Below are 21,012 nucleotides of genomic sequence, written 5' to 3'. Positions count from 1 at the left end.
ATTCACACACACACAGAACGCAGATCCTCACCAAATACAAAATAAGTGACCACAAATTAGTAATATGCAAGCAAAAACTGAATTCTTTGCCTGTTGACCTCTTCAGCCTCATCCCTTCTCCTTTTGTTCCTTGCAGACAGGAGGGGAGGGTGAGCAGAGGGGCTCGATTAGGGCAGGGGTTCTCAACCCAGTTCTCAGGACACATCTAGCCAGACAGGTTTTCAGGATATCCATAATGAATTTACATGAGGGAGTGCATGCAAATGTATTTCATACATATTCATTGTGGATATCCTGAAAACATGACAGGCTAGGTGTGCAGAGAACTGGGTTGAAAACCTCTGGATTAGAGAGCAGAGTGGTTAAGGTCTGCTCTGCAGTGTCTCCTCCAGGTTCACCCCTTCCTATCCTGAAAGATAGGAGGGAAAGGGTGAACCCTCCTGAATGACAGGAGTGCCTGTACTTTGCTCTGCTCTGTGCTTAGTCTGCTCAAGGTTGATCCCGCCTCTTCTTTCCCTGCTGCTGCCTGGGAGGGATGGTGGCCGAAGCAGGAAGAGAAGGCTGTTGTTCTCTGCTGCCTGAGATTCAAATCCCTGGACTATTCAGTCATAAGGGCAGAGCCATATGTACTCAAGCTGCTATGTAGGGCTGGGGCAACTACCCCTTCTCTCCATAGATAAAAGCAGCTGTAGAATTATGAAATGGGTAGAGAAAACATTAGTCTATTCTTTTTCACTACATCACACCTATGACAATAATTTGGCATAAAGTCACAGGTTGCATATAGCTTTTTCAATCAGGATTGCATCGCTATTAGGATCCTTCCTCCAGACCCAGTCACTATTTTCCAAAAGAGATCTCTCCCCATCACTCCATGCTCTCTTACCTCAGGAAAGAAGCTTCTGGTCCCATTCGCAAGAGAGAAAATAAATACTAGTTGATTTAAAATAAGTCTTGCTTCTCACCCATTTTCAGGCTACAAAGGAACAAGTCTAAAAACATGGTCAGCCATTTCTCTCTGTATTGCAGGCCATCAGCAGATGAATGAAATTTGCCAGTTTGCTGCAGAAGAGGCTCATAGTACATGAACCTGCTCTCTCTCTCATATGGAAAGCGGAGCCAGTCACCTTTCCTTATTTATCTAGGATTCTAAGTCAGTGGAGTTCAGACTAGTCCTTGGTTTTCAAGATATCCACAATGAATATACATGAGATATATCTGCATTCACTAGAGACAGTGCTCGCAAATCTCTCTCATGCACACTGAATGTGGATATCCTAAAAACAAGACTGAATGGGTTGAGAACCTACTAAATTAAATAAAACTGCAATTATTTTATCTACAAGACCCTTTCAACAAAACAGGTCTAGTTGGTCCTCTTTCACTTTCTATTGTTTGTCCTCCTATATGTTGGAAATGTTAATATTGCACTGATTAGGATAGTGCTGCTTTAACACAAAAAGTACTTTAAACCTGGATAAGTGAGGCTCAGAGGAGATTAAAGAGGCTATAAAATCTTGAGTGAGGTGGAATGGGTAAACAGAGAATGTTTATTTACACTAGGAAACACTCCATGAAGCTAATAGGTCGAACATTTAAAACAAATCAGAGAGAGTTTTTGTTTTCACTCTGCACAATTAAACTGTGGAATTTGCTGCCAGAGAATATGATGAAAGCAGTTAAATGAGCTATATTTATAAAAGGTTTAGACAAGTAACTAGAGGAGAAGTCCATAAACCATTACTAGCCATGGAAAACCACTAATCCCCCATTTACAAGCAAGAGGACTGGATCTATTCTTTGGGATCCTGCCAGGTATTTATGACCCTGATTGGCCTCTGTCGGACTTAGTATGGCATTTCTTACGTTAAGTTCATATTTCTAAGAATAGTCTCATAAATGCAAAATATAAAACAATATGGATCATAATTATTCTGTTTATGCTAGTGAGATCTCACATTATATCACAAGCAGGTGCATACAATTTATTTCAGGGTGAGACACCAGTGGAAAAGCCTCTGAGGCAGCTAGGGGGCTGTAAGGTGCCTAATCTCAGTATTAATTAATTGGGTAAAATGTTAGAAATTTGACTGAGGCTGTGAGCTGTTTTTACAGATTCATACGTATTACATTTTCGGAGTGACTGGCGAGTTATTTCAGTTTATTCAGACTGTAAAATGATAGCACTAGTGCTTTAAAGTTTCAAATTTGAACTAATTCAACTGCAGGCCCTAACAGTGGAGGGGGACTTGAACACTGTTGCTATTACAGAGACATAGTTCACAGGATCTCATGACTGGGATATGGCCATCCCGGCTATAACTTAAGGAAGGATAAAGAGGACAGAAAAGGGGGAGCATTAGCTCTTTATGTCAAAAACAATATCCAAGCAACTGAAATGCAAGGGACGTGGGGTAGGGAAGAAGAATTATGGGCTGTCCTAAAAAAAAAAAAAAAAAAAAAGGAAGAAGATGGCTTTTCCATTTACATTGGTCTGGTCTACAGGTCTCTGATTACTAACAGAAAAACTGGCCAGAGATCTGGTTGAAGACATGCAAAAGGTGGAAAAGAAGGGGGAAGTACTGCTTGTTGAAGATTTTAATCTGCTCGATGTGGCCTAGTGTATCCCTACTGCTGAATCTGCAAGAAGTAGAGAAATAGTGGATGCCCTTCAAGGGGCTCTGCTCAAACAAATGGTAATGGAACCCACAAAGAAGGGTGTAATACTTTAGTGCTCACAAATGGGGATGTCGACACTAATGTCCAGGTAGGGTGCCCACCTGAGCACCAGTGACCATCAGACAGTATGGTTTGATACTGGAAATAGGATACAGACAGATGAAAAAAGGATCCAAGTGCTGAATTTCAAAAATACAGACTTTGTCAAAATAGGGTCATACCTGGAGAAAAATCTAAAGACTGAGAGAAAATGGGGAAGGTAAAACAACAGTGAGCCAAATTAAAACTGTTGCGCGTGCAGGGTGCGGTCGCTTGCTTGAGAGTGAGTGAGCCCTTGGATCACAGTGCAACCTCAGGGGAAGGCTTCAAGTTAGACACTGTGAGAGGCAAGCGCATCTAAGGATGGGGTGGGCTTGGAACATAGCTTGTAACTTGGAACATAGCTTGTAACTTCGCTCTCAGACCTCCGCTGAACCTGCATGCACAGAGTGAGACCCAACAACGCAATGCCAATCTGGATTACTGCAATGGTTTAGTGCTAGGTCTACCTCCATCAACATTACGTCCACTACAGATCCTGCAGAACACAGCAGCCAGGATACTTACAAACACAAAGAAATGGGATCATATTACTCCAGTACTTATATCACTTCATTGGTTACCAATAAAATACAGAATAGACTACAAAATTCTAACTACAGTACACAAAGTTCTTTATGGAGAAAATACAGACTGGTTTAATAGAACTATAAAACTACATACGCCCCAGTGAAATCTTAGGTCATCAAATCAAGGACTTCTACCAATCTCTTCATTAAAATCAGCTAGCTTAACACAGGTAAGAGAGCAATATCTTTAGCAAGCGCTACATTATGGAATGCACTACCACCAGAAACAAGAACACAACAAAACAAAAAAATATTTAAAAAAGAAATAAAAACCTAGCTTTTCAGGCAGGCCTTTTATGAAACATTGTAGCTTCATATTTTAGTTACCAATATGCTCACTTTAATGAACTTAGTTTCTGTATGATAAGTGTTCAAATTACCTACGATTTTTATCAATAGATACATGCTCAAATACTAGTACTGTAAATTTTGTTATTTTAGACATATCAGTTTTTAGGAAGTACGATCTTTTACAATATATTTTTAGGAAGGATGCTGTATTTAAATTTCTTAAGGATGTAATATGTCTTAGTACATAATTTTAGGGAGTATGAAGTATTAACTTTTTATGTGTAGTGGATGTTCTTGATATAATTTTTAATTAATTTTAATATTTTAGTGATGACAAATTAAGTGTTAGGAAAAACATTGTATTAGCGATTTATGTTTTGATGTAAATCGTTATGATGGTACCCCTCTCCGAATGACGGTATACAAAACTCATAAATAAATAGGGTAGCCCTCCGGCCACTCGATAGCCCTTTCAGACCTGCCATTTGGGAACGGCGAGTGAGTCAGGACAGACGAAGGCTGACGACAAGACATGTAATGATGAGGAACTTAGATGAAGGCACTAAAGGCTTGGAACTTGAACGGAGATGAGGAACATGGACAAAGGCTCAGGTTAGAGTTCAGCTTCCCGGGGAACTGCACCTCAGCCCAAGACCCATGTGGGCTGGTCGCAGACAATGCTGTCCTGCTGCACGCCCTACACAACCTGCTACAAGTTGGTCAAGGACCACACCCGGGAGCGAGACAGGCTCAGGACTGAGACTTGGACGGGAGCCAAGACATCCCTTGGAATGAGGAATCATGGCGTGGAATGAGGACCAAGGAGATCTGCTGGCTGGACAAGCTCCACAAGCCCTGGAACTAGGAACATGACTAGGATCTTGACTTGGAATTTGGAACTCTAAAACATGGATGGACTCAGAGGACTTGATCCAGTGAAGATGGACTTAGAAACAGGCCCTGTGCCAGGAAGTGCCCTACACAGCCCCCCGTGTGCTGGTCATGGACCATGATGCTGGCAAGCCTGGAAGAAGGATGAGGGAGAGTCCAGAAGTCTGACCCTGGAACAAAGACCGGACATCAGGAACAAGATTGAAGATTCAGACGAGGTGAATATTCAGAAGACTTGGACGAGGAACTGACAAGAGACCAGGAACATGGAACAGGCAACATGAAGGAGCTCTGACAGGGACAAGAACACCAGGAACAAGACGGTCAGGAACATCCAACAAAGAACATGAAGACCATCAAGACAGGAGTATGACCATGGAAGACCATGCAGAATAAAGAGCCATGGAAGACCATGAGGATCTGATTGCAAAGGCACTGAGGAACTGGCAGAGAGCCCTTTTATAGGGCTGGACATGACAAGGTGGTGACATCATCAGCAAAAGCCGTGGGGCTTTTCCCACCATGGGCCCTTTAAATCCAGAAGAGATTTAAAGGGCCCCTAGGATATCAGGTGCAGGAGGAAGAAATTGGCGGCACCCCAGCCACAAAGAGAGTGCTGGCGGCAGCTCCCCAGCTGCAAAGACAATCAGCAGCGACTCCCCAGCCACAAGGCTGGCAGAAGCAGTAGTGGTGGCCTGGGCCACAAAGAAGCAGGTGCTAGCTGCACCCGGACCGCAAGGAGCCAATGGCATCGGTGGCGGCCCCACCTCAGGGGAGCACACAGAACTGGTGTCCCACTGGCATAGGTGAAAGGCCGCTCATGGGCTTGTTCCGCAGCGGCATCGCAACAAAAAGGAGCTATTACAAAGGCACAAATATATATGTTAGAAAAGTAAAGTAAACAAAAGTAAGAAGAAAAAGAACCCAATTTTATTCTCAAAGGAGGTGGCTGAAAAAATAAAGGCAAAAAGAACAGCATTCAAGAGAAACACAGGAAAGAATACTGAGGAAGCAAAGAAAGTAATCAGGAAAGCAAAAGGTGAAGAGGAGGAAAGGACTGCCAAACAAGTAAATTGAGGTGACAAACATTTTTCAGATATATCAGAGAAAGAAGGAAGACCCGAGGTGGTATAGTAAAATTGAAAGGTGACAAAGAGCAATGTGTGGAGAAAGATGAAAAAATAGTAGAAATATTAAACAAATACTTCAGTCTGGAGTTCACTAAAGAAGACTCTGGAGAAGGATCATTGCTGATTTACAAGACCATGGATTGGAGTAGTGTAAATGAAATTCCATTTACAGAAAAGAATGTATAGGAAGAGGTAGGAAACCTGAAAGTGGACAAGGTCATGGAGCTGGATGAGGATGCTGAGGGAATTCAGATTCTCCGGGATCAAGATGGTGTCGACTGAGGAAATCTGCTTGGACGTTGTCCATGCTGGCAATATGAGATGCCGCAATGCTGATTAAGTGATGTTCTGCCCAGCTGAACAACTGAGCCGCTTCCTCCGCCACATGATGACTCTTGGTTCCTCCCTGATGGTTGATATAAGCCACCGTGGTCGCATTGTCCGACAATACCCGGACTGCCCTCCCCTGTAGGAGAGGAGCAAAAGCTTGTAACATTAACCGTACTGCCCGGGTCTTCAACCGATTGATCGACCTCAGAGACTCCTCGGGAGACCATGTTGGTGTTTGAGGTAGTTGTGGGTGGATCCTTGGGCTGGTGGCAGATGACCATGACCCTGGGGGAAGATCCTGAGAGGGACCACCGGTCAGGCTCAGGGTATGGAGACAGACACACACTAGTTCTTTTAGTAAACAGTATATTGAACCACCAGAGGTGGCAGTAGTGAGCTGGAAGTGCCTGGCAGGGCTGTAGTCCCTCAGGTACTAGAACAGTGATCCTGGATAACTGAGCTGTAGAGACATTGAATATAGTGAGTAGGCAAGGTATGCAGAGTTCTGGAACAGAACCTTGATGGTAACACTCACACAATAGTCTCTAGAAGTAGTCCAGGTGTTGGAATGAGTTAGGCCCTCGAGCAGCGAGTACCTGTTTCCAGGGAAACCTCTGAGAGAGAGATGGTAACTCACTGGTGTAGTAGGCAGCGATGACTTCCAGGCAGAATAAGTATTCAGCAACCAGTCCAGCGACATGGGCCCTCGAGGAGCGAGTACCGGTTCCTGTGACCTCAAAAACAAAGAGAGAGTGAGGACCCCAAGGAGCAGGTACCCCTGGTAAGTCCGAGGAGGCACAGCAGCTTGGAGAGTGCGAAACTGGTCCTTGCTAACTCGATTAATTAGCGATTTCTGAGACCTTATATATCTGGTATGGATGATGTCATCTCAGGGGGACGCCCCTGAGGTTCGCGCCACCGCTGGTACATCAGTCGGGGACGTGCTGTGCGTCCTTAGGCTCTTGTGAATCATGGCGGTTTGCAGCATCGAGCTGCTCCGGGGATGCCGGAGGGAGTCGGCAGAATGACGCCACGGCAGCCAACCTTCCACTTGAGCAAGAGGTAGTCGCCGAGGAGGTAAGGTGGGCGTAGTGGAGACATCAAGCAGCGACAGTCGCAACAGACCATAAGCCCTGCACAGACTTCCTCTGGCACACCGCTCCCCAGCCGGAGAGACTGGTGTCCATGGTGACCACTGTCCATTCGGGAATCTCCAGGGGAACTCCCCTAGATAGATTGTCCGTCTCCAGCCACCACGCTAGGCTGTTTCTCGCCACTTGCGTAAGCGGCAATGGAAGAAAAAACTGTTCAGATACGGGGTTCCAACGGGACAGTAACGCATACTGCAAGGGCCACATATAAGCAAATGCCCATGGCACCAGCTCTAAGGTCGACGCCATGGACCCAAGCACCTGTAGATATTCTCGAACCCTGGGAGAAGTTTGGAGCAACAGACTCCGCACTTGAGCTTGTAACTTGATGATGCGGTCCATGGTGAGAAAAACTTGGGCCCTCTGGGTATCGAAGAGTGCTCCCAAATACTCCAAGGACTGAGAGGGAACAAGCTTGCTCTTGGATAGATTGACCACCCAGCCTAGCGACTGTAGAGGCTGCAGAACTCTGTGAATCGCATCTGTGGCTAAGGCTTCCGACTTTGCGCGAATCAGCCAGTCGTCCAAGTAGGGATGCACCAGGAGATCTTCCCTCCGGAGATGAGTTGCCACCACCATCAACACTTTGGTGAAAGTCCTTGGCGCAGTCGCCAGGCCGAAGGGTAGAACTCAAAACTGAAAATGCTGTCCCAGGATGCAGAACTGCAGAAACCTTTGGTGGTCCTGATGGATCCCTATGTGGAAGTAAGCCCCCGTGAGATCTAGCAAAGCTAGGAATTCTCCCTGCCTCACTGAGGTAATGACCGAATGGAGAGTTTCCATGCGGAATCGTGGAATCTTTAGACACTTTTTCACCTCCTTGAGGTCTAGGATGGGACGGAACGATCCTTCCTTCTTTGGTACCATGAACCACGAAGTATATTGAGTACCGACCCCTTCCTTGCTCCTCTGGAGGAACGGGAACTATGTCCCTTAATTGTAGCAGCTGCTGCAATGTGTCCCGAACCGCTATTCATTTTGTGGCATACCCACAGGGAGAGATGAGAAACTGATCAGGGGGGTGCCGTGCAAAATCTAAAGCATAGCCTTGTTTTATCACGGACAGGACCCACTGATCCGTGGTCACCTTGGTCCACTCCTCGAAGAATAGGGCCAGTCTGCCCCCTACTTCCAGAGTCGAGAGCAGACAGCACTCCTTCATTGGGAGGATTTTGCTCCTGAGGAAGGGAGAACCGCCCCAGGTCTGCCAAATCTTTGACCCCTAAAGGACTGGGTATAGGTTTGCTGCTTCGCCGGAGCCGAACGAAAGGACGAAGCGGGCGACTTAGGGTGGTCGATATCTTCGATTCCCTCTAAATCTGGCTTGAGATGAGAAGGAACTGCGTGAGCGAGGTCTGTCTTCCTGCAGGCGGTGCACCTTATTCTCTCCCAGCGACTGAATCATGTCGTCCAAGATCTTACCAAAAAGTAACTTACCCTTAAAGGGCAAGGACCCCAATTGAGCCTTAGAAGACACATCCGCCGACCAGCTGCGCAACCACAAGAGCCAGCGAGCCAGCGAGCCGCGACTGCTGACACCATGGACCTGGCGGACGTCCGGAGGAGGTCATGAAAGGCATCAGCACAATAGGCCACCGAGGATTCCAAACGGTTCGCCTGAGCCGCTTCCTCGGCCGAGAAATCGACATTGGCCTGTAATTGCTGCACCCAGCGAAGCCCGGCTCGCATAGCAAAATTACTACAACTAGCTGCCCGGACTCCCATGGCTGAGACCTCGAAAATCCTTTTGAGCTGCACCTCTAACTTCCTATCCTGCAGATCCTTGAGAGCTGTCGTTCCTGTAACAGGAATCGTGGTTTTCTTTGTGACAGCGGACATTGCAGAGTCCACTTTTGAGACCCGCAGTAGCTCAAAGGCATTCTCTGGCAGAGGATACAGCTTACCCATGGCTTTATTGACCTTTAATCTGAGATCCAGGGTATCCCATTCCCGAAACAACAAGTCCGTGCCGAAAAATGAAAGGGAAAAGCAGTAGCAGGACCTCTCAGGCCCAATAAGACAGGGTCCGTCTTCCCAAGTTTGGATTCCTCGGGAGGGCTGTCAATGCCCAGCTCAGAGAGAATAACTGGAATAAGAGGTGCCAATTCGTCTTTACGAAAAAGGCGAACCACCTTAGGATCATCGCCCTCAGCCGCCTGAGAGCCCCTTTCCGCCAGTAGTGGATCTGGCTCCGGGTCATCCGCCCCCTGCGGAATCTGGGGTTGACAATCCGGGTCCCCAAGATCTGAATCCAGATCAGAGGAGTCTGTATTCCCCTGCGGATCCCCAGTGCAGAGGGGACGCTTAGACTTAATAGGCTCCGTCCCCTTATCTGCCTTGGCACGCTTAGCCGCCCGGGTCTTATGGGAATCTAATTTTCCCCCGCAATCAGCTTGCCTGCCCTTCCTTGCCTTGAAGGCTTTATGTAAAAAAACAATGAAGGAGGACTCAGAGAAGGTGTCAGAAGTCCCCTCAGGACTGTCCTCCGGGCCAGGGGAGACAGGCTGTTGTGAGTCTCTATTTTCAGGGGGCCGCGGCTGAGGAGATAATTGAGGAGGAAAGGACCCCTCCCCCATGGTAGGCACAGCAGCAGCGCAGAACGAGTGTAAAATGGCTTCTGTACCCGCGCTTAAAGGAAAAGGATCCTGAGCTAACTGAGGCTCCCCTGCTGCAGGCGAAGGAACCCGCGGGAGCCTGCTTTTAGCAATATTTCTAGCCGTCCCTGCACCGGAGAAACCCTCTCCCCCCAGTAAGTATTGTGAACATAAGTTCTGGTGGGAGAGCCACACGCGGCCGTCTGCGACATCGGGGAAGATATAGAGAAGAAAAAAGAAGAGGAAAAAATTCAAACTTACCCCTCCCCCCCCCCCCCCCCCCCCCCCCCCCCGAGACCGAAAACACGACGAAATCCCCCCTGCGATGAGAGTAAGGGAGGGAGAGCCTGCCCGATCGAAAACGAAAGTAAAGAAATTTACCTCAAAATATATATTTTTTTTTTAAAGCAAAAAACAGCCTACCGTGGTCCAGGTGCTGATCCTTAGGGTGAAGTGAGCCGGGCTCCCCGGTATTGCACCCACGCTGCCTCAATTAAACAGTTAGTTTTCTCAATCCCCGTTGGCAGCTGCCTCTGACCAGCAGGGGACGGCCCTCTCAGAGCCTAACAACCCTCTGGGAGGCGGACCACAGGATTTTTTTTTTTTAAAGAAATTTAGAGACAAACCCTGAAAATTAGGAAAGTACATAGAAAAACTCTAACTAACTAAAAATAAACCCAAAATAAAGACTCTGACCAGACTGTAGGTTTTGCACCTCCACCATCTGCTAGAGACAGAGAAATACTGGCGAACTGTAGGTGGCACTCTCCTATATAAGGCAGAGCTTTGTTTTTAAAACATCTCTGTCTCTATCTGCTAGAGGAGGGAGTAAAACCCAGCAGTCTGGATTGATCCGGGTACGTACAGGGAAGAGTGTTGTGCTCCCGCTTCACAAGAGTGATAGCAGAGAGGAGGCTGGAAACTACAGGCCACTTAGCCTCACCTCGGTGGTGTGAAAATTAATGCAAACTCTGCTGAAGGAAAGGATAATGAATTATTTACAATCTAGTGGTTTGCTGGACCAAAGGCAGCATGGATTCACCAGGGGAAGGTCCTACCAGACAAATCTGATTGACTTTTTTGATTGGGTAACTAGAGAACTGGATCAGGGAAGAGCACTCAATGTGATTTACTTGGATTTCAGCAAAGCTTTTGAAATGGTCCCACATAGGTTGCTCATGAATAAATTGAGAAACTTGGGTGTGGGCACCAAGGTGGTGGAATGGATTACTAACTGGTTGACTGACAGGAAACAATGTGTAATGGTAAATAGAATGCGCTCTGATGAAAGAACAATCAGCCCGATACTGTAAAACCGCGGGAGAGCGGACGAACGCCCGCTCTCCCGGCGCACGCACCGGCCCTTGGCCGGTGCGAGCGATCCAGTATGCAAATTAGGCGACGCGGTGCAAACGAGGGAAAGGAGGCGCTAGGGACACTAGCGCGTCCCTAGCGCCTCCTTTTGGCCTGGAGCGGCGGCTGTCAGCGGGTTTGACAGCCGACGCTCAATTTTGCCGGCGTTGGTTCTCGAGCCCGCTGACAGCCACGGGCTCGGAAACCGGACGCCGGCAAAATTGAGCGTCCGGTTTTCGGCCCGACAGCCGCGGGCCGAATTCAAATTTTATTTTTTTTTTTTACTTTTGGGGACCTCCGACTTAATATCGCTATGATATTAAGTCGGAGGGTGCACAGAAAAGCAGTTTTTTACTGCTTTTCTGTGCACTTTCCTGGCACCGGAAGAAATTAGCGCCGACCTTTGGGTCGGCGCTAATTTCTTAGAGTAAAATGTGCGGCTTGGCTGCACATTTTACTTACTGGATCCCGCGCGCATACCTAATAGGGCCATCAACATGCATTTGCATGTTGAGGGCGCTATTAGGTGCCGCGGGTGGGCCGCGTGTTTTCCTCCCCTTACTGAATAAGGGGTAAGGGAAAACACGCGTCCAGAGCAGGCTGACAGTGCGCTCCGACGGAGCACACTTTACTGTATCGACCTGAAAGTTAGGTGGAGTACCTCAAGGATCGGTTTTGGGACCAGTTCTGTTCAATATCTTTGTGAGTGACATTGCAGAGGGGTTAGAAGGAAAAGTCTTCCATTTTGCAGATGATACTAAGATCTGCAACAGAATGGACATGCCTGAAATAGAGGGAATGGAAAGTGATTTAAGAAAACTTGAAGCGTGGTCGAAGATTTGGCAGCTGAAATTCAGTGCCATGAAGTGCAGATTCATGCACCTGGGATGCAGTAATCCAAAAGAGCTGTATGTGATGGGAGGTGAAAGAGTATTGTGCACGGATAAGGAGAGGAACCTTGAGGTGATTGTGTCTGGTGATCTGAAGGCAGCAAAGAAATGTGACAAGGTGGTAGGTAAAGCCAGAAAGATACTGGGCTGCATAGGGAGAGGTCTAACCAGCAGGAAAAGGGAAGAGATAATGCCCTTGGTACAGGTCTTGGTGAGGGCAACCAAAATGATAAGGGGCATAGAACAGCTCCTCTATGAGGAAAGGCTTATAAATGTTAGAGCTGTTCAGCTTGGAGAAGAGATAGTTGAGGGGAGATGTGACAGAGGTCTACAAAATCATGAAAGGACTCGGAACAGGTTAATATAAATTGGTTATTTATTCTCCCAGATAAAAGGACTGGGGGCACTTCATGAAATTAACAAATAGCTCATTTAAAATAAATCATAGAAAATTCTTTTTCACTCAACGCATAGTTAAGCTCTGGAATTCATTGCCAGGGGATATGGTTACGGCAGTTAGTGTAACTAGGTTTAAAAAAGGTTTGGATAAGTTCCTATAGGAAAAGTCAATAAACTGCTATTAATCAATAAGGAACAGTAGCTTGAGATCCATTTAATGTCTGGGAACTTGCCAGGTACTTGTGACTTGGATTGGCCACAGAACCCTGGGCTTGATGGACCCTTGGTCTGACCCAGTATAGCATATCTTATGTTCTTAAACAACCTCACATGGAGTACTGGGTTTAGTTCTAGAGAATGTATTTCAAAAAGGACAGAGACAGGACGGAAATGAGCCAGAGAAGGATAACCAAAATGATGTGGGGTCTGTTTCAGAAGACCTACAAGGAGAGGCTGAAAGATCTAAATATGTATACCCTGGAGGAGAGGAGCTGCAGGGGAAATATGATTCAGACCTTTAGATACCTGACAGCTATTAATGATGCACAAATGTCAAACTTTTTCTGTTGGAAAGGACACAGTAGAACTAGGGGTCATGAAGTAAAACTCCAGGGGTGACAACTCAGAATCAATATTAGGAAATATGTTTTCACAGAGAAGGTGATGAATGCCTGAAGTGTCCTCCCAGAAGAGGTGATGAAGACAAGAACAGTTGATGAATTCAAAAGGACATGGGACAAACCGTGCAGATTCCTAAAAGCTTGAAGAAAGGGATGATGTTAACATTTCCGCATGAGTAAGCTGGCAGTAACCTGGATGGAGCAGCAGAAGAATGCATGTTGGTAACCTGAACAGAAAGGCAGTTACTACCATAAGTAAATTGCTGGAGAGACTAGATGGACCATTTAGTCTTTATCTGCTGTCATTAATACCCTTCCATGTATGTAACTCCTTTTGGTGGCTGTTACCATGTGCCCAATAAAGATGCACATACTTTTCTGGCAGCACTGGTGACAATATCCTGGAGTCAAAACGCAAATAGAAGAGTTGACAGCAGATGAAAATTATTGCTAGATGTGGGAAGCATGAGATTGCAAAGGTGTAGGTTATGACATATATACAATTTCCAAAACTTTTTTTTTTTTACAACCAATCCCAAGTTCTTCCTCATCCCCCGAGCCGATCCGCCCTCTCATCCGTGAGCCTTTCGCCGTACTAGAGAAAAAGGAAAAGTTTTCTCGACCACCACACCGCATCACAGAATAAAAATTAACGTACAAATCGTTGTATCTCTCTACTGGTTTATAGTGTCACTACAGTTTAACTCTATATCCAGGCTTAGCATTTTATCTTGAGAAAGCGCTCCTTCGAACGATCTCCCTCACGCCTTTTACAACAGCGAGAGCAGATTCAACCATTCCCGTCCCGCACTTCCTTACCTTAGAAATCCTTGGTTCCCTTTCACGTCCAACGGCAGATTAGCGTCACAACGTGATACCCGATTGGGTGCTTGATAATACCACGTGACATGACACACCTCCGCCCCGCCCCTGGAAAGGAACCAGCCAGGGGAATAAGATCACTGCGCCAAAGCTTTGGGAAAAACAGACTTGGCTCTTTTTTTTTTAAATCCCGCCTCTTAAAAACTCTTGTGGTGGTGTTGTATACTTAGGATCAGATTTACTAAGTCTTTCCTCCCATTTTGTGTCTATGGGAAAAAAAGCTTGATAAATCAAGCCCTTAATTTGTATGCAACTAGGAAAAAATAAAACTAAAGACGATAGGATCCCCCTTCCAGCTCTAACGTACCCAGAAGTTACGGATTTTGCAAGCTGTTGTTTAAGATGCATTAACCCCAAGTGAAAGACTTAATTGATGCAATTTTAGGAGCTAGTGCAGGAAGTTGTATTTTGCGACACATTCCACACACGCATACTTTTGCTTCCATATAAGTAAAATATGTTGTTTGTTTGCTATATTACTGTTTCTGCGAGGTATTTCTTATTTATTAGTCATATATCCTCTATGTTGTGCGTTTTGTGCAACTTGGAGTTCCCGGAACAGCCGCCCTTCAGAGCTCGTGCTCGAGGATTGGTTACATTTTTGTTTGGAAGAAGGGAAAATTGAGAATGCTATGGGATCAGTAAAATAATAATAAAGCGTACAAATGTTAGAAAGCTGCGTGTTTTTTTCTTTCATGAACATCGAAATAAGCATTAAATTGTGAGGGGTAAAAAGTAATCAATGAAATATACCAAATCATTACCATGCAGCCGTTTCTAAATGTCAATCTCGATTTCTTCATTATTACAAATAAAATAGTTTCGTTTGATGAAACATGTTCCCACCCGCGTGAGGACGAGGAATGGGGCGGCTTCAGATGTCGCCAAAAAAAGAAGCAAAGCAACACTTTTCGGGCTACGTGCGCGCGCCCGTGCTCCTCCCCCACCGTCTACAGCCTGGGCTAGCAAGAAGAGGCGCGGTTGGGCCGCGTACTCGTCTCGCGCCGCCCACGTGCCTTTATAAAGGCGGCGGCCCCCGAATACTTTTTCCCCGGGCGCTGGTCATCCCGTGCCAGAGTGCGCGAGCCCCAGTTCTTAACAGGACATTTTCTCAACATCCCTAATTATATATATATTAAATAACGCACACCTTCCCGTGTGTATAGTTCTTAATCTATCTGTATTTTATTCCTTCGATTCTTGCTTACCATGTACCGCTATTTAGGCGAGTTGCTGTCCCGGGGCGGCGGCGTCCTGGCCTCAGGGAGCGCCGACTCGGCTCTGCCGGCAACCACGGTGCTCTTCCGCGCGCGGCGCCACTACAGCGAGGCCGTGGACAAGGAGGACGACCCCAACTTCTTCAAGATGGTGGAGGGCTTCTTCGACCGCGGCGCAGGCATCGTGGAGGACAAGCTGGTGGAGGGCCTGCGGACCCGCGAGACAGAGGAGCAGAAACGGCACCGGGTGCGCGGCATTCTGCGCATCATCAAGCCCTGCAATCACGTTCTGAGCGTTAGCTTCCCTATCAAGCGGGACAACGGAGAGTGGGAGGTGATCGAGGGCTACCGGGCGCAGCACAGCCAGCACCGTACGCCTTGCAAGGGAGGTGAGGCCCCGCTTTTTCCCCCACCAGCCCCAAGTAGTCCTGCTTACGTGCTATGGTGGCTTGGAGAGAAGAGAGGGGTCAAGTAGTCATGCCCTCTAATCCAGTTACCCACATCCCAGGAAAGTGTTTTTAGTGAACTGTCAGCACCCCTACGTTGGCTCTATGTAGTGCGGAAGACAGAGTCTTGGTGCTTCAAGCCAGCTCTCTCTCATTCTTAATTCCTGCATCTGTGCCTGTAAGGTATAGAAACGTGCAGTTAAGGTGACTCACCTATATAATAGTTACAAATGCAGGAATTTATAACTTCTCTATAGGGGGAACTTTCCAGTTAAAAAAAAAACACAAACCAAACCTGACGTACTTTGGCAACCGTTTATGGCTTTTAAATTTTTTTTTTATTTCAATGGGCAAGAATTTAAAAAATCAATAGGGAAGTGTAAAGAATACGTGCAGTTATCAGAAAGTGGTACTTCTAATGTTATAGGCAAAACCAGGATTCCATTAACAAATCTGTATTGGCCTGTGGTGTAAAACTATATATATATATATATATATATATATATATATATATATATATATTCACTGTCTTCTGGCTCAACACCAAAGTGTATTTATTCTGTTATAGTTGAAGTTAGTATATTTACTTGTCAGTTTACTAGATCTGTTTGCATGTAGTAAAAATTCTAAGAAAAATATGGAATATTTGGTGCCAAACCCAATTGTCCTGCTTCATGTTCTTTCTGGGATTTTGTACAGTGGTTGCTTCTGTAGCACCATGTCTGATATATATAGACACTACACAGCATGTCCTTATCCTACTCTGTTGCTGGTTTAGGTGGTCTTTACTATTGTTGGATGGTACATTTAGGCCGTTTGTCTCATTGTTGGTTCTCTAGATAGCCCCCGCCCTTTTCTTGAAAACAGATAATTTAGCTACATCAAAATAAGTTACATTATGTATATTATTCAGATATACATAATTGCATTCATAAAGATTTTTTTTTGTTAAAATATTTAAAGTATACAAAATACATGAGCTATGAACTTGGGTGGTTTCCAAGTTTACTAAAATTGTTTATTAGTCCTAGATTACTTTAAGGTAATGAAGCTTAGGGTGGCACTAATTGGGTAGGCAAACAAAGACTAGAATAGTGGACTAAACTATAAAAATAGTAAAAAAAAATACTTCTATTAGTTTTCCTAATGTGTGTAAAAAATCACCATAATTTTTCAAAAAGGTAACTGAAAGGGTAAGAGATCAAAGAGCATTCAAAAGGTGCATGGGATCTAAGGAGGACAAAAGCAGAGAAAGTAAATCAGACTCAAGGAAAAGGATAAAGCATTTGAGCAAGCTGGTAACTTACAGGCCGATACAGTAAGGGTGCGTAAGAAAAAGTGGGGCAGTGCCGGGCGCCCGCTCGTTTGCTGCGCGCACAGTTTGGATCACATACCGCTTGATACAGTATTTAAATGGCATGCAAATGCAAGCCGCATCCATGAAGCGCAATCCATTTTACTGTATAGAGCGCTATATAGCACCTATACAGTATTCTGGGTGCGCTGGTACCTGACCTGAGCGCCCAGATGGACGGCCGAGGTCATGGCATGTGCTCATGCGCCTTCGCTGCTTGAGCGCCCAAATTGGACGTGCGTTCATGCACCTTTGGGGCTGCTGGAAGCCGCTTTCGCCGTCGGCTGCCCCTGGGAGGCAGGGGAGCTGCGGAGGGTACCTTGGGAAGAGGGGAGAGACGACTGGGGGTGCTGGAAGCATGCAGTAAGTTTACTTTTGTTACAATTTCTATTTGCTTTAATAACATGTCGAGTCGATTTTCGCCCTGCGCCTTGCTTCGGGAGGGGGAGGGGGGGGGGGGGGGGGGAGAGGACTGGTAATCCCCGATGCCCGAGCGTAGGAGAACCAGGCCACACCATGTTACTCGCTTGCTCCAACCCACCCACCCACTTATTTGACAGGAGCCTTCCTATTGCTGTCACATCCCTCTAACGTCAGGGTAGGCGGTAAATTAGCTCCTTCAAAGATCCTCTACATTTATCCCATGCTTTCTTAAATTCAGATACTACTTTGATCACCACTTCCTCTGCTGGGAGACTGTTCCATGCATCCCAATCCTTGAAAGAATGAAATGAGTGGGATTGTAAAACAAGTGAGGAGGAGGAATTTGTAGAGTGCAGCAGAGGAAAAAGTACAGAAGGGATGCAGGAGTACAGTTTACAGAGGAAAGAGTTTGAGTGGAAATAGCTAAACTGAATATGGACAAGTTAATGGGGTAGATAGCATATTAAAGGAGCTCAGAGATTCTAGCAGCTCCATTGACAGTTTATTCAGTCATTCTTTGGAGCTAGGTGTGCTACCGAAGGGCTGTAGATGAACCAATATCCCTTTATATAATGTAGTTAGGAAGGAAGCTGGTTATTGTAAGCCAGTTTGTCTGACCTCAGACTACATTAATGGAGTCACTTCTAAAATGAACAAATCAGATCAAGGATCTAAGTTAGCTTTTTTTTTTTTTAATGTAGGAGTAGTATGTAAAAAAAAAAAAAATCAGATCAATTTGTTTGGTTGATTAAAATCATTAGGTGAATGGAGGATGCAGTATGCTTTGGTTTTGGTAAGACTTTTGATGCTTTTAGTACAGGAGGTTTATAAATAAGCTGAACCCTCTGGAACTAGTTCCAAAGCTGTTAAGCAGGGTTAGAAACTCATCAAATGATATGATAGGCAACAGAGTAGAAAAGGGAGGGTTATCAATGGAGTGCATCAGGAATCAGTCCTGGAGGTCTAAGTTCAATATTTTAATAAGTGATATTAGAGGGGTTGGTAGAGTAGAATTGCTTTTGTACAGGTAATCTACAGTAGTGAGGATCTGAAGAAATAAGTGATGTAACAAAAAAACAGTTGTGGTGCAAGTTGGGTTAAGAAATCTGAACAGTAAAAAAAAAAAAAAAAAAAGGGAGTGAGGTAGCAGTGCACCAGTTAAAAAAGGCCTTGGCATCAGTCGTGATTTTAAGGGAGAAAACCAATGATGCAAAGCAGCTACATGAGCCAGAGGAATACAAGGGTCTGAGAAGAGATACTATCAGTGGAAGAAAATGATGTGTGGGTTCTTGGTGAGACCTGATTTGAAGTATTGTCCAATTCTGGAGGCCATGTTGGGGGTGCTAATAAACACTGAATACCAGCAGCCAGTAAAAGAGAAATCTTTAGACTTTTTAATATAAGGTATCTTACAACAGGAGCAGTGATTACAAAACAATGGAGAGTAAACCTTCAGCTCAGCTTTTCTGAGCTGTTGCACACAAATAAGCCACTGCCTCTTACACACCAGTGAGTTTGTGTGCATAACATTTTCCTAATTGGTTGGCATTATAATTTAGTGATATGCTAACTAGACTGGATTCTTGTAAGTAATGTTTTCTTGTAAATTGATCCCAGTCAGCAGAAATAACTTAGTGCTTACATTTAACATACTTTTTAACTTTCAGCAGCCTTGGCTATTACTACAAGTCTGATCAGGGCAATGTCATTGTACTGTATTTATCTTTATTTCTTCACTGCCACCAAAGTAGTCTGGTTTCATAAAAACCTTCTCAAAGCACTCTTAGGGGCTGTGGGATGCTGGTTAAATAGGCGCTAATCCACCCCCTAATACAATAGAGGGATTAGCGCCTATTTAACGCACATCCGACGCTATTACTCATTCACTCCAAATGCAAAAAAATAAATGTGCGTCTTGGAAAGTGGGTGCTGAAAAGTCAGCACCCGCTTTCCACGAATAATATTGCATCTGGCCCCCTTAGTGCATTAGCTGAGGATATAGGTGCAGAAGAAGAAGCCCAGAATAAGGCTATCAGTTTGCAGTCTGGCCATAAGCCCCATCAAATGAAATTTAAGCACATAACATAAGTTGCATTACCCAGTATGGTATATGCTAGAAAGGAGGAGGTGATATAATACTTATAAATACACAAGAAGCAAGGATATTCTAGGAAAAAGTCATATGAACTTGTATATACTTGAGAATCAGAGATTTTTTAGGTTGGATTTGTGATACCATATTTTAGTGGAGGCTGTAACAGTAATAGAAATACTACCTTGAATTCTGTTGCATGGAACAAGCACAATGGATCCTTTGATATGAGGATAAAGCCTAAAATTAGAGGCTGTACTGCATTGCATCAGGAATGTACAGATTGGATAGGCCTTGTGGCTGTTTGTTAGAATATAGAAATAGATGCTAACTTGTGGTCCGCAGAATCCTAGGGTTCCACGGGAAGTGATCTGATTTTCTCTCCCCCCCCCCCCCCCCCCCCCCAAATCCTTGAGGCCGATGCAATTCAGTGCGCTCATCCGAGCCTGGAGCAGGCGTTAATAGTTGAGCGCAGGTAAAAAGTAAAAAAAAAAAAAAACTTGGCAGACTGCCGAGTTATGAAGATCGCCGGTAAACTCAGTGTCAGTTTTCATAACCTGCCAGCGCCCGCTTTCCGCGATTTATATTGCATCGGCCCCCTTATGAGAAGAGAACCCGTGCCGTGAAAAGAGTCCCAATAGGCTGCCGGCACATCCTAGCCAGAGATGACTGAAGGAGGCAGCAGGGCCATCGGCACACCCATGCCACCAGTGGCTGAAAATCAAGAGGCCCTGCAGGCTACCGGAGCACCCATCCACTGGCAGCATGAGAGAAGAGGAGGCCACAGAGCCCCCCACCCCCTACAGACTCCAGGAAATAGAGGAAGAGGCCCCAGTGAGGGGGTGAGCCTGTGTGAGAGCAAGAGTGTTTGTGAGAATGAATGTAAGCATGTGTGAGAGGAGAGACTGTGTGCCCCCCCCCAAATCCACAGCAATCTCAAGGCATCTGGAAATCAAAAGTTCACAGGCATGGTGAGTGGGAATTTTTAATCCTTGTTTTAATTGTTGGCTTTTTGTCTGTTTTGAAATTTGTGGAAAATTAAAAATAATTTTAGATTTTAATTATTGGATTTTCTATATATCAGTTTTGAAATGTTTTTTTAGTATGTTTTTACTCAAGATATTTTATATTTCTTGATTGCAATGTTTGTCTTTCCATTGTTGCACTGCGGTTTCCAGTTTAGTTTTTTCTGCACATTTCTGTTTATACTTTATGGTCCCTATTTGGCAAGAATGTGTCTGTATATGTGACTTGTTAGCATGTAGTTTATATGTAGGGATCTACAGCAGTTGGACTTCAGTTTTCCTAACAAGAGGTGTATTGGTGTTTTAGGGTCTGAGTCTGGCAGTTAGGGGTGTTATGGCAGGCTTCCTATAGGTCCCAAATACATTTTTTGCAGGATTTTGCATTAAACAATTTTCCTGGTAGTGGAGGGAGTTTGTGTAGCTTTTAATGAGGCGACGTGAGAATTTGAAATTTTATTTTTTAATGGTGAAATGTAAAGGGAAGTGCCTTTGCTCTGCTCTGTACCCTTTGTTGGGGAGTTTCTTTGAATCGGGGTATTGTAGAACTTGAAGTGCAAGTTTTATATTGGGACTATGT

The 21,012-nt window shown here is 45.2% G+C and overlaps 2 protein-coding genes and 1 long non-coding RNA gene across 6 annotated transcripts in view; 2 read left to right on the top strand and 1 right to left on the bottom strand.

The window, feature by feature from the left end:
* The window catches only part of LOC115095540, a 130,685-nt gene extending 116,155 nt beyond the window's left edge, over positions 1-14,530 (top strand). The window contains exon 4 of the long non-coding RNA XR_003857804.1: positions 13,032-14,530. This is a non-coding gene — a long non-coding RNA (uncharacterized LOC115095540). The remainder of the gene's footprint in view (positions 1-13,031) is intronic.
* The window catches only part of SHLD2 (shieldin complex subunit 2), a 202,111-nt gene extending 187,353 nt beyond the window's left edge, over positions 1-14,758 (bottom strand). For all 4 annotated transcript variants that reach the window (XM_029609425.1, XM_029609427.1, XM_029609428.1 and 1 more), the window contains exons 1-2: positions 14,643-14,758; positions 13,816-13,926 (exon numbers count right to left, since the gene is read on the bottom strand). The gene's annotated coding sequence lies outside the window, so the exon portion shown is untranslated. The remainder of the gene's footprint in view (positions 1-13,815; positions 13,927-14,642) is intronic.
* A 155-nt stretch (positions 14,759-14,913) lies between these two features.
* The window catches only part of GLUD1 (glutamate dehydrogenase 1), a 155,488-nt gene continuing 149,389 nt past the window's right edge, over positions 14,914-21,012 (top strand). The window contains exon 1 of the mRNA XM_029609429.1: positions 14,914-15,484. Within this exon, the coding sequence (XP_029465289.1) occupies positions 15,088-15,484 (397 nt within the window). The 5' untranslated portion in view covers positions 14,914-15,087. The remainder of the gene's footprint in view (positions 15,485-21,012) is intronic.

This window comes from Rhinatrema bivittatum, chromosome 7, assembly GCF_901001135.1.
Source record: "Rhinatrema bivittatum chromosome 7, aRhiBiv1.1, whole genome shotgun sequence".
Lineage (NCBI taxonomy): Eukaryota > Metazoa > Chordata > Amphibia > Gymnophiona > Rhinatrematidae > Rhinatrema > Rhinatrema bivittatum.
The sequence above is the reverse complement of the archived record's forward strand: the minus strand, read 5'-3'. Positions and strand labels throughout refer to the sequence as shown.